The sequence below is a fragment of the Colletotrichum graminicola genome, assembly GCF_000149035.1.
Source record: "Colletotrichum graminicola M1.001 genomic scaffold supercont1.45, whole genome shotgun sequence".
In the NCBI taxonomy this organism is placed as follows: domain Eukaryota; kingdom Fungi; phylum Ascomycota; class Sordariomycetes; order Glomerellales; family Glomerellaceae; genus Colletotrichum; species Colletotrichum graminicola.
Window position 1 is genome coordinate 377,115 of NW_007361049.1, and position 16,842 is coordinate 393,956.

The 16,842-nt window shown below is 48.3% G+C and overlaps 5 protein-coding genes across 5 annotated transcripts; 3 read left to right on the forward strand and 2 right to left on the reverse strand.

Annotated features, from left to right (window-relative positions):
• Positions 1–3,341: 3,341 nt before the first annotated feature.
• Positions 3,342–3,758, reverse strand: GLRG_09174 (uncharacterized protein; the record flags this gene model as incomplete). The annotated part of the gene is made up of 1 exon (XM_008099859.1): positions 3,342–3,758. One exon carries the CDS (start codon positions 3,756–3,758, stop codon positions 3,342–3,344), a length of 417 nt encoding a protein of 138 aa, XP_008098050.1.
• Positions 3,759–6,271: 2,513 nt separating this feature from the next.
• On the forward strand, positions 6,272–7,766 carry GLRG_09175 (glycosyl hydrolase family 76; the record flags this gene model as incomplete). The annotated part of the gene is made up of 3 exons (XM_008099860.1): positions 6,272–6,853; positions 6,966–7,025; positions 7,089–7,766. The coding sequence occupies 3 exons, from the start codon at positions 6,272–6,274 to the stop codon at positions 7,764–7,766; spliced, it is 1,320 nt and encodes a 439-aa protein (XP_008098051.1).
• A 424-nt stretch (positions 7,767–8,190) lies between these two features.
• GLRG_09176 (uncharacterized protein) lies at positions 8,191–8,670 on the reverse strand (the record flags this gene model as incomplete). The annotated part of the gene is made up of 1 exon (XM_008099861.1): positions 8,191–8,670. One exon carries the CDS (start codon positions 8,668–8,670, stop codon positions 8,191–8,193), a length of 480 nt encoding a protein of 159 aa, XP_008098052.1.
• A 3,873-nt stretch (positions 8,671–12,543) lies between these two features.
• Positions 12,544–14,421, forward strand: GLRG_09177 (NCS1 nucleoside transporter; the record flags this gene model as incomplete). Its single annotated transcript, XM_008099862.1, has 4 exons — positions 12,544–12,698; positions 12,761–12,928; positions 12,998–13,229; positions 13,309–14,421. The coding sequence occupies 4 exons, from the start codon at positions 12,544–12,546 to the stop codon at positions 14,419–14,421; spliced, it is 1,668 nt and encodes a 555-aa protein (XP_008098053.1).
• A 1,383-nt stretch (positions 14,422–15,804) lies between these two features.
• Positions 15,805–16,392, forward strand: GLRG_09178 (uncharacterized protein; the record flags this gene model as incomplete). Its single annotated transcript, XM_008099863.1, has 1 exon — positions 15,805–16,392. A coding segment is annotated over one exon (588 nt), but the record flags the coding sequence as incomplete, so codon positions are not given.
• Positions 16,393–16,842: the final 450 nt, after the last annotated feature.

Sequence of the window (16,842 nt, forward strand, 5' to 3'; positions counted from 1 at the left end):
AAAATTTAACAGCATTGATCACAATTAAGCCCTTCAGATTGTTCTTGTTTCATTTGGTACTCTAGGGCGCCTATGCAACAGATATGTACCGAGTCTGGGAGGTCTATTCATTTGCATGAGAGTCTAGGCTAGATCTGATGCATGAGTATTGCTTGTTTCGTTCGATCTGAACTGCTAGCGGATGCCATACTTGCCCTACTTTCGCGGTGATTGAAGCCCTTAATGCAACTATTTCAAGTAGCATTCACCAGCGGCAAGTTTCTGAGTGTAATCGGATCTATTATCTTCACTTTATCATTGAGATAAGTTGAAAAGCCTGGACTATTAAGTTGTTTACTAACTGGTGGTCTCCGAGATATCCATGAGCATTGGCAATATCCGTCCTCACTATATTTCGTCAGCGACGTGCTGCTCAAGAGCCCAACACTCTGGATAAAGGCCCTCAACTCGCTAGTATCTTCACATTACCATCTCAAATGTCCCATTCGACGTATCATAGTTCATCCGCGTCTCTGTATCCCTTCTCAATCTGTAGGATATTCATAATGTGTAATTGGAACGCGCATCAGAACCCTTCTAACACAACAGAGTAGATTCTAATGCATCTTGCTAGTTCGAACAGACCATAACACCTACAGTCTTAAAAGCATCAATAGTCAAAATATCATTATAGCAGGCCTCAGCCCAGCAACTGTCTCATGGCCACAGTTGTTATGCAGATAAGGATGTCATCTCCCAATATTAGGTTTAGCCTCTTAGTTAGCATTATTAGAAGTAGCATTCTAGTACAGAGAGACAACAGAATAATCTGGTTGGGTTATATGATCTTCAGTAAGCCCGATGGTAAACATTCCAGTGCTATGCAATATCATGATGGAAAAATAAGAGATGGTGGGTTTCAGTAGACGGGTACGCTGGCGCCACCACCATCAGCCCCCCTAAACGCTGTACAGGACTTCGTATTACGCCGAGTAAGGATGGTCAAGCTTCCAGTTCAGTCGGATATTACGAGGATCAAGATTCATACAAGCCCCCGACGCCTTCGTTGCTTTTGATGTTCTGGTGTAAGCAACCATTATCCCTACCTACTTCACTAACAGCATTTCCGGTTAGACATAGCATGCAACCAAGGGGGCAGTGACACGTCGCAGCGTATACATAGGGCAGGCAAAAAATGATGATTTTGTTGTTATGCACAGAGGCACGATAGCTTCTGGGGAGCTAGTAGTCAAGACAGTGGAAATAAGGAACAGGCTAGCTTAGTAATATGGACTGCTCTGTTTTACGATAGAAGCTGCGGGCGTGTTTGCTACTAAATCCCCTTGCACGGTTATGCATGGTATTTCTGACCTCTGCAGTTTACACAAGAACAATTGGTTGGATTAGAGTCTTTCATCTGTCACCCCAGAGAGCAGGGCTGTGTCAACACAACAAGCCATGGTGTGACAGCAGATTCTAGGGTGTATGATATCCACCCATACGCCCCTAGAACCAGATACGGCTCCATTATCATCACGATCTAGTCTTCAACAGTGGGACTGGGGAAACCAATTCACGTTCAGAAGTTAGGAAATTCAAAGACAGCTTACCAATGCTGAATTATATCAACTATTGGAACAGCATTCCGACTCATTCGTAAGCATGAGTCAGTCACTAATTACAGATGTCTGTATAACTGGTCACTTTGTAGTCAGCCAGACCAACTTAGACTTAGATGATTCGTGCATTTTACAGCCCGTTTGTTTGCTGCGTCAACCCATCTAGAGTCCTTTCAACATAAACATCTAATTGTAGGTATCTGAGTTAGGGTAAGTTGATCTAAGAAGATTTATGAATACATCCAAAGAATCAAAGAGACCCTGATATATGTATGCGGTCTGGTCCACTTCCAACCTAATCATCGAATAGATAATTACTCTTGTACCAATTTCAATGTCCATACCGTTTTCAGGGCAGGAAGAAAGGGTTATATGGGGTTGCCACTTCATCAAATGTTTACCAAGCGGAGGTAGACTCAAGACACACCAGCTTTGAAGAAAATAATGACTGAAAAATTATCAAGAGTTTAAGAAAGACAATCTTGAATTTTTACTAGACAATGTTTCTAACCATCGACTATTCGTAAGCTTGTTTTCCGTCGAGTAGGAGAGGAACCAGACCAGAGAGTATTGAGTTTTCAAAAAAGCCATATGTATCTCCAATTTCTATTGCATTAGTTTCTATCCCAGACCACTATTGGAGAGATCTAGGATGTTTGCTTGCGTCGCCTTCTTTCTCTACCAAAAGGCCTCGGTGGCTGCGAAAGCGGTGGTGGAAGCCCAAGACTTTGTAAAGCCTCCGTGACTGAATCTAAAGAGCTCAAGCTCGGGGTTGGTTCCTCGGAACTTCGTGCGTGCAATAATTCTTTTCCATGACGTCGTCTGTTATGGGCAGGCCGGTCACACTTCCGTCGATGTTCAAGCTTTTGTAGTTTCTTATTTGTCAGGCCCGCAGTACACATGCTCGGTGTTGCGTCCTCAAGCGGAGACGAGCTTGGGGCAGAATCTGCCATGTGCTTGGGGATGGGCGATATATCGGGCCTTTGTAATGGCGAGCATGTCTCGAGAAAGTCAGGCTTTCCATATTTCTTTCGTCGATGATACTTCTCTGCCACCAGCCCTGCCATGAGGTGCTGTGGCAAGCCCTTGTCTTTCTTGATTGGCGGAAACCGTTGCCTTGTGTTCGCATCCTCGGGCATAACATTCAACGAATTTAGGGCCGTATCAGTCTTTGAGCGGTCAAGTAAAAAACGTTCCAGTGGTGGTGTTATGGTTTCTTTAGGAGGCGTGGTAGGTGGAACATCAAACTCAATGCCCTCCAGATCAAGGCACATGGTTGTCGCCTGAGATGACGAAGGTTCCAATGTAGACGGGCTTGTCGGAAACTCGATAAGATCTCCAGTGCCATCTTCTTTCTCCAATAGCGTGTTGTGGTTTTCTTTGCAAGCAGGCGTGCCTTTCGTCTCTTGCTTAAATATCGTGTCTTCCCCCTTACTTGCAACCACATATCTTTGTAGAGCACGCCGATAGGTCTTGGTGTTAATTAAATCATGGTCGAAGTCAAATTCCGTGATACTGAGGACTGAATCTCTGTTTCTGGGAATTCCAACCACACTGCCTTCGTCCAAGGATTTTGGGCTCGTTGGCCAGAAGTCTGGATAGTATGCAGCCGGCTCCTTGACGTCTCGCTTCGCTGCGTTGAGGGTTGATTTTTCTTCAATTAACAGTGCTTTGATGTCTTGGGTAGACCGCCTGGAACTGTGTCAGTGTCATCACTCGCAGGCCGTCGCATCAAGGGCCGTCTTACAGATTCAACGTCTGGGTCAAAAGCGTCAACGTTGCTTTCTTTCGATCCAATCGACCGAGGAGCCGAGTCATCTCTCCCTCTTTCCATAATGCCTGTATCTTAGCTTTCCAGTCGCTACGGAGGAAAAGATTTTCATATTCCTTGCTGATCGATAAAAGCGTCGCATGGCAGCCGTTGACAGCGATTGCGAAGACGTCTTCCAATCCCAGCCGCTCAATGGCATCCGGATCTTGGCTCACGACACTCTCAACCTGTCGAAGGGCTATTTGGACCGCGTGAACCTCATCGGCTATGTCAGCAATACTCTGCGGTGCATCTTCGTAGGCGTCGATGGTTTCTTTGATTTTGAATGATGCCTTTAGTACAGCACCAGCCAAAGATGCCGCGGCGGTAACGATACTGAGCGGATCCATGGTTTTATTGAGAAAAGTAAATTGTTTTCGGGAAACTCGGGGCATATTCCTTGGTTTTTGTTCTGCACTCGTGGGCTGCCCAAACTCTATTTCATCGGGGTATGCATGAAGCTGGAGTGTTTGAAACCTGAGAATGCGAAGCCGAGGCTTTCAAGGTCAGGTTTCATCACACGTGCATCGTTCCCTCATGCAAGGCTTTGACGTCAAGGTGTCTGCCGAGGTATGTATCGCCGTATACCTCAGTGTCTTGCGTCGATATTCTTGATTAAACATGTTCGCCCACAAGGGGCCATGAATTAAGATCAACTTGACTACTTAACCTTTAATCAGACAATGAGCCGGCAGTTGGGTCCATCGAGATCAGACTTAAGGACTGATGTCGTGAAGCTGGAATAGCTTCGTGTGGCTAGTACCAGGAGACAACGCCACGCACGTATGTGGCGTATCACCCGCACAGACCATGTGAGAAGGGTATTTCTACTGCTTCTCCGGTTCATACATACTTTCTTAATAGGACAACTACTTTTCTCTATAATGACCAGACGCTGCGGTTCATCACAACTGATTAAGGGTTTCTCTGGCCCATCACAATAGGCTGGCAATACGCTGCAGGTCAAGGAAGACGAGCAGAACCCCAGTTCTAGTGCATTATGGGTTAAAAATAGGGGTAATTGTTAGCAAAATGCGAGTACCCGATGTCCATCGCCTTCATTTCTGCAGACTTTCTAGAACCATATTCCAGTGTATCTAAAGGCCAAAAGAAAAAGAAAAGAAAATTTCCAGAAAGGCGGTGTCATCCTCACCAAACAAGGCTCTGCTATTTGTTTTGTCAATAATCCGGGCTACCATTTCCCCACGTCGTCTTTTAAGTGTGATGAGTGCCATGAGGAGCTGTGTCGCTGTGACTTTACCGCCGGAATGTACTTTAATGAATGCCAAGACGTTTCGATTTCTCGTTTGATCAGGCAAACGCAGCACGAGCTGATTCCAGTAGGCTGGTGCAAGCTACTGAATCAGAATGTCTTTCACAGTGCTGTCGAGGTATAGCCAATGTTGGAGCAAGGGCGAAGATGAGGCCAAGCCAAACTAAAGCTGAGAGACTGAATCTCAGCTCGGGCATAAGCTGACCAATCCTGGTCCAAGTGCGCTGGGGAAAATTGCAACCATCTAAGCGTCGAGAACGCAAACCACGTGCAGTGGCAGTCCCTTCGACGCCATTTGGTAGTCAAGATCGACTTCCCACAATGTCACCGCTGCTCTCGTCACTCAAAGGGCAGGTGAGTTCAGGGATTGAAGAAGCCGCCAAACCACCTGCATAATGCGCCATAATCTGATCTGCCACCACTGCTTGGGCTGACGAAACCACCAAGTGACCCGAAGACCCCTCCCTGGCCCGCGTGTCTGACAGATGAGCGCACAAATATGGATTGCGCCCAGACTCGCCAAAGCCCAGCAGAAATTTGCCTAGGCCGCCATCCCTGGGCGCATTCCCGTCGCGGTCTTCGTATTTGGCTTGGCGAAGCACTACCCGCCTGAAAGAGCCCGAGCCAAGATTGGATGGCAGCTCCGCACCGCCCCAATGCCCAGGCGAGCTATGATCCTTGGTGTTGTCCACCAGGACTTTCTACCACGTCATCCTCCTTCTTGGAACATGCCTTCTCCGACTTGTTGGTTGAGCTTCTGGTTGCCGAGTGCCTCTCTTGTTTGCCTATGTTGCCAAGCCCCTCAAGGGCCTTGATCCTCTTCGTCGGAGACGTCCCCCTCGGCTCGCCAAGAGATGCGTGAAGGCACAACAAAAGTGGCATGTATGCCACCATCAAGTTTCCCCAGATTCACCCCTGGGAATCCTGTCTAAACTGTGTTTCTCTCGCATCTTCCGGCGTTTCTACTACTTTGATACCTCGAGCGGCGCACCTTTTCTCGCGGTTGGTCCTACGGTTCCCGCCCAAAACGAACACCAACCCGAATCTTCACGTACGACTTGGACCCCACCCACCCCGGCAGCAAAACCATTCCGCTGACACCTGTAGAGCGAATACTTCTGGAAAGTGTGGCTTTCTTTATTCAACGGGAAATACGATACAAGACTAGGCTGTTGCACAGCCTTTTTCTTGAACATTCAGCCAACCTTTGCATCCTCTTTCTGCTCCTGAATCGTTGCCGCACCTACGCCGACTTTCCGTTCTAGCGAGGTTACTCGCCATGTGCTACTGATCGTATATACCAAGTTATCGCTCGTTTTCTCGAAAGTGGGATCCTAGCCTGGAAAACGGCTTGTACGCCCCCAGTCACTCGCTCAAAAAGATGCTGTCTCTTCTTTCGGGCGCTTTGCCTGTGGCATTGCTGGCCTTCTCCGGTTCTGCAGGTGCGGCGTATTCAATCGACACAAGAGGTAGGGAGTCAATTGTAGCTCTCATTCAACGCATATTGTTCAACCTAAGACAAGTATCTAATCCGCATGTCAACTAACAGAGGACATCATCACAACCGCAAGCACACTCGCATACGACCTCATGAAATTTTATGACGGAAACCAAACGGGGATGATCCCAGGCATCCTACCAGGACCACCAGACTCGGGCCTGGGTGACTACTATTGGTGGCAGGGCGGTGCTATGATGGGGACATATGTCGATTATTGGTATTACACGGGCGACGACAGCTATAACCACGTCATCATGGAGGGGATGTTGCACCAGACAGGAAGCGATCGCGACTATATGCCTAGAAACCACACACTCTCGCTGGGCAACGACGACCAGGGCTTCTGGGGCATGACAGCGATGCTAGCCGCCGAGAACAAGTTCCCGGATCCGCCTGAAGACAAGCCACAGTGGCTCGCCCTCGCCCAAGCTGTGTGGACAACTCAGGCAGACCCAGAGAGACATGACAGCGCCTGCGGTGGAGGAATGCGATGGCAGGTACCCAGAACCAATGTTGGCTACGACTACAAGAACACCATCTCGAACGGCTGCTTCTTTAACATCGGCGCTCGCCTGGCCCGCTACACCGGGAATGATACGTATGCCCGATACGCAGAGGAGACTTGGGATTGGTTGTGGGCCGTGAACTATATCGACCATGAGAACTGGATGGTGAGTTTTGGTTCGAAATTGTAAGGTATTATGATGGTATCCATATCTAACATTTTCTGTGCGGGTGTATGACGGTGCCCACGTTCCTCAAAACTGCACAAACATCTTCAAGGCTACCTTCTCGTACAACATCGCCATCCTGATGCAGGGCTGTGCATTTCTCGCCAACTATGTGAGTTTCCTATTGCATGCTTTGTGCATGATGGACCTGTGCAGGGCCTAACTGTCCATACAGACAGGAGAACAAAAGTGGTTCGACCGCACTCAAGCTTTGGCGAACCGCGCGATCGACGACTTCTTCGCTGATGGTGCCGCCTATGAGATCCCCTGCGAGTTCGAAACCGGACGTTGCTCGCAGGACATGCTGAGCTTCAAGGGCTACCTCCACCGCTGGATGACCGTGGTGACACAACTTGTGCCCTCGACCCGTGACCTTATCCTGCCTGTCCTGCGCAACTCTACCGCAGCAGCTATCCGCCAGTGCACAGGTGGTGCGTCAGGGCGGGTCTGCGGTTTCTACTGGACGACGGGTCAGTTCGTCGACCCGGCCGTAGACAAGACGAGCGGAGCTGGCGAGGCCATGAACGTGCTAGCAGCGGTACAGAGCCTCCTGGATGTCGATCCTCCGGCCACGAATGATACGGGCGGCACCTCCAAAGGTGACCCAAATGCCGGCTTAAACTCGCACCCTTTCAGGGAGCACTCGCCCGTCACCGCCGGCGATCGTGCCGGCGCAGGTATCCTGACGGCCATTGTTCTCGTCAGTGCCGTGGCTATATGGGGTTGGATGTCAATCCCTCATGCAGAATGGAATGAATCCAAGGGCAAGGAGAAGGAGAAGATGAGCCCGACAAGTATAGATGCAGGCAACTCACAAGAAAGTGTGACGGTGTCAAATGGCACCTTAGCCTAGAAGCGTATCAATCATAAGAGCAGAGGAAATGTGAAATCCAGTTGGGACTAGAAAAGCACTCGATTCTATCATACAGGCTGCGTCATTTGTTGCGCCAAAAGCTTATATGATTTGGGCTTAGCATAATCGGAGACATAATTGCTACCTTTCCCTCATTCTGCGTACTGTAGGCTGGGTATATGCTAGTGGTCATGCCCTTTGACATTGTTCACCACAATGACCAGAATCTCACATGGTTGATACATCGTCATAATGAAAGCTTCAATTGTATTATGATATTAACCCAAGGTATCGCAGTTTCGTAAACAGTTATTGTCGTAACATATGCACCCATACTAGGCAGGCTGGTGGAAAACATAACTCCCACTTTCTCAATAACACTTGTGTCGTCAAATCGAAAAAGAAGTTGTAAACCCTCAGGCAATTACTTTTTGGAGGTAACATGTTCCGCAGTGTACGCAGGTGCCATGGGAGATACGCCACCAGTATTTTGCGTACCATAGTCAGCCTGACCTGGCTGGGCAGTGTGTGCGTAGCCATAGCCGGTACCTTGGCCATAGCCATAGCCTTTGTTGGAGTTTCCGTAGCCTTCTTGGCCCGGAGCTGGGCCAGTTGGTACATCGGTACCGCTACTTGATCGGCTTTCGCCATAGTACTTTTCCATTTCCTGCTGGCGTCTTGCACTCTGTCTTTTATGGCGGCGTAAAAGACAGAAGGCGCAGATAAGTACTAGAGCAATGAAGATGACTGCGCCGATGACAATCGCTGCGATGATGCCTCCACCGATAACTCGCACCGTCTTGTGAGTTGAGTTAAAGGTACTGCCCGAACGCGAAGTGGTCCTGATAACAAGGCCCTCTATCTCGCGGGCAACATTGGCCGTGTTAATGTGTACGGCTGGCATAGTGGGTTGTTTTGTTCGGGGGGAAGGGATTGAAGTAGAATGGTGGATTACTATCGGTATGAGTTGTATAATAACCGCGTCTGAAGTCGAGGTGATGAGCACAATGTAATAACAGCGAGGGACAATGATTGTATTATATTAATGTGCCCAAGATGGAAGGGCTTTGTCGACAGGCAACCTCCTCAAGCGTGAGGCACGCACAAGAGCGTCATTGCTAGCTCACCATATTAATTACCAGAGATTTCTTATGACAGGATGCCACTTGCTCAAATCAAAACGGAGCAGCACAACCCCAATGACATCGTCTGCGGCACAGCGTCAGCAGAGCCCATCCCGATCGGGCAATACGAGTGGCTGCCCTCCTTCAACGACTTGGCTGCCTGTTTGCCGGCGGTGTGGGCGCGATGGCTATGAGGGCATTAGCGCCACATCAAAACCAGGGGATCTACGTTGATGTCATCGGTTTTGGGGCTAAGGGGAAAGAAATGGTGAGATCAGCCACAGCCACGCCGTTTCCCATTGTATGCCTCACCCGGCCATCCGCGGAGCCAGAAGCGTGAAGCGTGCGGTAAGATGTCAGTACTACAATGAAATATTCACAAAAAACAGGAAACTGGGCGGGTTCTGCCTTTCCACCACGCGGATCGGACCCGGATTTGGATCATAGTAAATGGGAACCCAAGCCTAAATATTCCGCAGCTCACCTATCACCGCGCTGTATTTTACAAGGCCTCTTTGTCAGGGGATTTGAGTCAGAAGATCTGTGGCGATTCCTTCGACCGGTGATATTTGATGGTTCTCTGAGGAGTTGATCTTTGGTTCGACCCTGTGCCCGAGTAATTGATACGGAAGTAGTCAAAACACCGATTCGATCTTTAAAAGTCAACTGCGACTGTTACGCAAATTCTGCTGTAGAAGCCTTGCTCTCTAAGTCATCAGATCGAGAACGAGTACTGGCTTTCGTCGTCATTGTCGTTTTGAGCCTTGATCATAGTCGATTGTCGCCACTGTATCCGTATTTAGTGGGAATTTCTGGAGCAGCTAGAGTCCTTCGGCATTTTCTTCCATGCTCACGGGGCTGGTGTTCCGGTAGTTGTACGCCAATAAACGCATAATATTAGTGGATAAAGCGCACCGAGACTTAGGATGGACGGCTGGTCGTTTTAGAACACTCGCGCTGTGGTGACACTGGATGGTACCAGATCATACCCCCCCAGAATACCCATGTAAAGATGCCCAGGTCTTGCAGAGCATGTCGCAAAATTCTTCGAGTCTCGTATAATTGTAAGGCTGCTGCGAGTGTAAAACAAAGATTTTGTTTGCATTGATATCCCGTGAAAACCCCTGCTAAAGATTGGGCAAGAACGGACAAACAGGCCGGGATCTTGCCTGTACGTGTGCTCTGGCATGTCGCCGCAAGTTTTCCCCCTCGTCAATAATATTGGTCAACCATTACAGTCTGTGGGCCAATCCGAACTGAGATGATCTGATAAGATTAGACATATCATCGGTTACCACGAACCGTTATCCAGAGTACATTTACCCTTGTCTGTCTTAGCCCAAAACAGGGCTCCCAGTCGGAAAAGCACAGCTGCAGGAATACATTGCGCATTTCCGAGGAGGAAGGGGGAGGTGACAACGAAAGCCTGTCCTGCCACAACTCTATCTACAACCGCCTAAGGGGAGTGATATGAGATACTTGCCAACTTGAGGAAAATGAACTCCTCATGTCACTATTTCGAAAAGGCCCTCTTTCTGCTACTGGGCCTATGCGCCATAGAGCTTAGTCTTCCTCTCGGGCCCTTCCTCCTTGACCTGGCTAAACTTGGGTAAAATGGCGCTATGGATTGCATGCTGACTGGGCCCAGCTCGTTTACGCAGTCTGGTCACCATGCGACTATCACGGGCGTCTTGTCCAACGTGGCTTCCCTTATCAGTCACCAAGTCTCAACAGGGGTAGAGATCTCTTCTGTTGCGAGATACTACCTCAGAGCATTGGCAAGGCAGGATCTTGTCGTTTCACTGGTCCAACCCCATCGACCCAGAATTCCAAGCCATATCTGGCTTGAGGATGAGTCAACTAAGCCCGACCGGCTACTGGGCTATACTTTTGGCCTCGTGCCGTTGCTGGAAGAGCTTGTGTCTTGGCTGAAGATGTTCGGGGACATTATGCAACTACCGTTATCAACTGCTCTCTCAGTGAACAGTACTCGAAAGTCGAGCCACGAAGAGACATCTTCTGTGCCTACAGGTACTTATAACTGGTTGGATAGTTGGTACTTGAATCTTCTCTTCCAAACAGAATCCGTCCGTATGCCTCCGGAGCCATGGAAGCCCACGATAATCAGCAAGCTTCCGTTCCGGTCATCACGCAAGTTTCGTGCTCAAGCTGCTTGCTACCGTGCAGGAGCTCTCTTGTATCTGCATCGGCTGTTCCGACCACCACTTTCATCCTTGGAAGCAAATGATGAAGTGCTTAATAAAGCCCACGAAATCATGCTGTACACAAACGGGCCTCCATCAGAGTCCAAGATGTTACTCTGGTCGGTCTTCATGGCCGCCTGCGAAATCTTGGATGCAGATGGCAGAGCTGCAGCCCTCCAGGTTTTTGATGCAATAGGTTCGCATAGAAAGACAGCAACGGTTGAGCGAACAAGAAAATTCGTCCAAGGAAGGGTTTGGAAAGAGAGAGACGAAGGCAGGAACTGGAATTGGATGGTTCGGGCGGGGACATTCCCGGGCGAATGTTTGCCGATATGATTCCGAAGTCTACGCGGGGGCCAAGCCCGCAGCCTGCAGAACATGATCTCGAATCGGGCAGCTACTTGGAATAGAGGAAAATTAGAAGTTGAAGAAGGCTTCTCCGCTACTCCGTATTCTTGTTGATTGACCTTTAGGTCAGTGAGGTTGTTGTGACCGCTGGCTCGGGATCATAACCTTAGCATGACTTCCACGTTGCGGCCCCCACGTTGCGTATCCACGCTATCATCACAAGCTATCTTGATATAAAGTGAGAAAAGCCCGTACTGCAAGCACTGATGATCTGATAACAGGGTGGAGGTCGTATGAGATTCATACAGGTATCGTACACATTGGGTGAATCCGGCTTCTCCTTTTGTATAGGCTAACGACAAAGGGTAAAGCGGTTAGTGAAAATACAGCCCAACGTTTCGGTTCGAATAGAGCATTATTGCTGGCAGAAGCATTCAATAGGTCAGCCTAATAACCGTGAAAGCCGGATTTACTCATAGTATACGGTACGCTCAAATTTTCTGAATCTCTCTGCGAACCCATTAACCAGCCTACTGGAGGTCCAAGTGGTTTAAATCGTCAACCGGTTTTCCTCTTCAAGGGAGCTATTCCCACAGTAATAAGCCTGAGGTTGGTGGACACAAAATACTTGAATCAAGTGCGGGGTATGATGCAACTTCGGATTGAACCGGATTGTGGTTAGTGGAATTTGCCTGCTGACTCCAGGAATTGCTCAGGGATTAATAAATCTGATAAGACCGTCATGCATCTGTGGTTCCACCACCATTTGATAAGCTCTAGGCGGACCAGTCCAATTGCCTATACGTGTGTGTGTGTGGGAGAGAGAGAGAAAGAGAGAGAGATAGAGAGAGGGATCCAAGGGTATGCGCTTGACTTAAGAGCCGAGTCTGCTCTTCAGGTGACCGCTTACGCGGTTTTCTGATGGTCGCATGGAATAGTTCCACCTGTTGTAAATCTAGAGTTTCTCAACGAACTTAGTAACAACCTCAGGTTTAGTCGATGATAGTGTTTTATTGAACATACACTCGTCTTATCTCTTGCGCCGTGGTGGTTGGTACCACTTAGCAGACCTCATCCCGTTATTATCAATAACAGGACACAATGGCCAGAAGGCTTCTCGAAAGGTTTCGAGTTCGTGATGACACAGAACACGGCTACGAGACAACAAAATGGATCAATCCTGATATAGCACCTCTCCCCCCGTCCCGGCGAACCTGGGGCCTGTGGGCCTTCCTCGGGTTCGGGTCCATCTCCAAGTAAGTGGAAGTTCGGGGTTATAGATAAGCACGAGGCCAACAGCAGCTAATATGGTATCCAGTCTCTGTATCTCAGCTTGGACCGGCGCAGCGTCTCTCTTGTCTCTGGGTCTCACCATTCCACAGACCATCGGCCTTATGATAATTGCCAGGGTACTTATTTGCCTGCTTGTCATTGGAAATGGGTGGATGGGATCGGAGTGGCATATTGGCTTCACTGTTTCTCAAAGGTAACTGACCAATTCAGCCGCCAGGCTCTGCATGAAGCTGGAGTGAATTGAACTAACAGCCCGATCCAGGATTATTCTTGGTATGAACGGCGCCTACATCGGGCAGCTGATCCGAATCATGCTTTCCATTGTATGGTATGGGTCTCAGGCATGGCTAGGCGGGCTCTGTGTTTCCGCAATGCTCAGCAGCTGGAGCTACGACTTTTTAATGATGCGTAACACGCTTCCAGAGAGTGCTCATATGGTGACCAGAGACCTAGTGGGCTTTGTTATTTTTCACCTCATTTCAGTCCCCTTTCTTGTAAGCCAGCCCAGGTGTCATCGGTGCGCACCACTTCACATGATACGCACATAATATACTGATCAAAGTTTTTGGACAGTTCATCAGGGTTGAGAAAGCGAAAATACCAGTCATTATTGCCAATCTGATAGTTTTCGTCGCCATGATGGGCATCACGATTTGGGCATGCAATACTGGCGGTACGGGTCCCTTATTTGAGACAGGGGCAAAACAGGCTTCCATGCTTAGCAAGGAATGGGCTTGGGTTTACGGCATCATTGCTTCAGTGGGCAACATTTCTGCCGGCATTCTCAATCAGAGTGACTTTACCCGTTTTGCGCGCAGACAGGGTATCCAAGTTCCCGGAATCGTCTTTTCTCTTTTTATTCCTGGAATGATCGTCCCCATTTTCGCAATCTTAACGGCCTCTGCCTCAATGGCAATTTGGGAGTTGGAGGAACCGATGTGGAATCCCTTGACGGTCATCACACAGTGGATGATGGATGATTACAACTCACAGTCCCGAGCCGGTGCTTTCTTTTGCAGTCTTGGTTTTGTCCTCGGCCAGGTTGCTGAAAACATTCTCGGCAACGGATATGCTGCCGGCATGGATCTCGCAGGTCTCGTTCCAACTTGGATCACTATTAGACGCGGTGCGCTTTTGGCAGCTGCACTCTCGTGGGCAGTTCAGCCATGGGAGTTCTACAATACTGCGAGCGTTTTCGTAGCCGTGGCAGCCAGCTTTTCTGTTTTCATGGGGCCGTTGACAGGCATCATGATGACCGACTACTTCATTATCCGCCGTCAAAAGATCGAAGTCAGCCAGCTGTACACTGGCTCAAAAGATGGTGCTTATTGGTACTTCTATGGCTTCAATTGGAGAGCATTCGTCGCATGGGTTGTCTGTTTCGTTCCCGCCATGCCTGGAATGATTGCGGCAGTCAACCCGGGTGTCAGGATCAATGATGGGCTCTACAAGTACTACCTTGGCAACTACATCTTTGGGTTTCTGGAGGCTGGAACACTCTACGCAATTTTGACCTTTGCTTTCAAGCCACCGCGACTTGGCTACCAAGACCATATCGACATTTATGGGGCATTTGAGGACAACGTTGCCGTCAAAAAGGGTATGGCGCCGTTTGAAAATCCAAAGACAGTGAATGGACCTGTAGAGGTCATACCAGTAGATAAAGGAGACAATACAAGGGCTTAGAGTAAAGGACTAGCCCTTAGTATTGTTCCGATTATACCTTGCTTGATATAGCTACTATCTACCCGGACATATTATTGATATTTCCAGCCATTCAATGCAACGCAAGACCGATAGATCCAATTGACACTCTGCAAGGCTAGAAGATAGAGTACAGTTAGTCATGCAACAAACACGCTAGTTTTATCATTTCAGCCTTCAGCGCCGATACTGGTAGAAGCTGTAAAACCTGACATGCTGACAGCCGCCTGAAGAGATGCGTCCCTCGCCAACGGCCATAGAAGTGACCAAAATCTATTCCGACTCGTACCCAAGTCGGAAGCCCGCCAGGTAAGCAAATTCTTCAGGTTTCCCTATTCTGACGATAGGCAACATCACCAGACCCAGAATGTTGCCTTCATATGGCATTATGATGCTGTTGTAGTACATAAGGCGTTAATTGCTGCTTGCGATTAACAGCGTTGTTTTTGTGACAGTTATAAGCCTAGTTTGCTCTAGTGTGCTAGAATAGCACTAGCCCTAGAATTTAGCGTCTAAGCGTTATAAACCCTGCGGGCTTAAATCCCGCGCAAGCCATAGACAGGGAGCGTTTTAACTCTAGTAGATATAAAGTGTCTTAGAAAGTAAGCCTAAGGGGGTAGCTATAATAGCTTCCCTGTTAACCTAGTGATTATATAGGCAGATAGATTATAAAGATAGATCTCTGCAATCTAGGGGGGGGGGGGGGGGGGGGTGTTGTAGTACATAAGGCGTTAATTGCTTCTTGTAATTAATAGCGTTGTTTTTGCGACAGATGTTAAAATTGTGACATTTCGCCTGCTCGCATTGACCTCAAAAAGTAGCTGCAGCAGTTGGAGGCTTCACGGCTTGATGGCATTGATACGGATGTTTCTCTAGACATCATCTGGATCTGGAATCTTTTCCAGACTAATTAAGGCGTGTTTTCTGACAGTTTATGCGCTTAGTCCTATGGAAAATCTCCTGTTAACCTAACATGCCAACATCCCAGATGCGTTCACCATGGATCCGTCGTTGACAAGGCGTCTTTAACTCCTTGCGCAAACATAACGTGATGCTTGTCAGATTAACCGAGATAAAGAAAGTCTAGCTGTCTCCTTGTTAATACTCAACAAGCGCAGTAGAACAGTCGCCGCTGGGTTGGCCGGCTTGTCATCCGATCTAAACCGGGAAACTCCGGATAATGATAACTCAGGCCGTTATCGGCCCCGCTCCGGAAGAGATCTCAGACCACCCCGTGGTTTAGTTCTGTCGAGACATATCCAAACCCCTTCATGGTATCTTGATCAGACAGGAGTCATATTGTGACAACTTCTTGGCTACGCCGCTTCGCGTAGCGGAATTTGAATCACAAAAGCAAGAACTACAATGGGCAACAATATTTCGTATCAAGAGACGCCAGTTGAGCTCAGCTTGGGCGACCGAGGCACAATTCGTGGCCTCCAACTCGACAAGAAGTCCCGTCGCTTCACTGGAGTCCCTTACGCCCTACCTCCCACTGGCGAACACAGATGGCGCAAACCGCGACCCTTGCCTGCCGGCTACACTTACGCCGATGCCAATGGGGGCGCATACGACGCGACAAAGTTTCAAGCAGTTTGCCCCCAGAAGGTCTGGAGCGTCGTGAAGCCTGATGGTGGAAAGAACATTTACAGTGAGGACTGTTTATTTCTCAACATATGGACTCCGGTGCCAGCGGAGGGCGAGGAGAACAAGAAATGGCCTGTGCAGCTTTGGATCCACGGGGGTTGGTTCCAGACAGGCGATCCCTCGCACGAACCAGGGATGGATGCGACGGAGCTAATCACCACGGGCGGGCTGAACTCAATCGTTGTAGCCATTAGATATCGTCTCAATATTTTTGGGTTTCTTGCGGGCGATGCTCTCCTAAACGACAACAACGGCGAGGCGGGCGGCAACTTCGGCTTGTGGGATCAGCGAGCCGCTGCAGAATGGGTAAGAGATAACATCGCCTATTTTGGGGGTGTCGTGATGCCCTCATGTGCATCACGCGCATCCGGCTCCGGTCGGCTGATTTCTCTAGACTAGAGAAATAGTTATTCTAAACTAAACCTTATCTCTACGCAGCTAACCTACTTAAAGAATATATATTTCTTTAGGCTAGATTACCTATCTCTATACTATAAATAGTTAAGCTGTTTTCCTTATAATCTTTCTTACCTAAATAGTACCTCTATAATAGTTATAAGCTTAGCTTATACTATACCTTTAAATAATTATATCTAAAGTACTTATAGGCTAAATACTTCTTTTTTAAATAAACTATCTCTTTATTAGCTTTTTTATAATAACTATAACGTATATAATAAGTAAGCGCGCTAGATAAGTAAGCGCGCTACCTAATTATAGCTACCTTATAAATATAACTAAGAAGTAACTATAAAA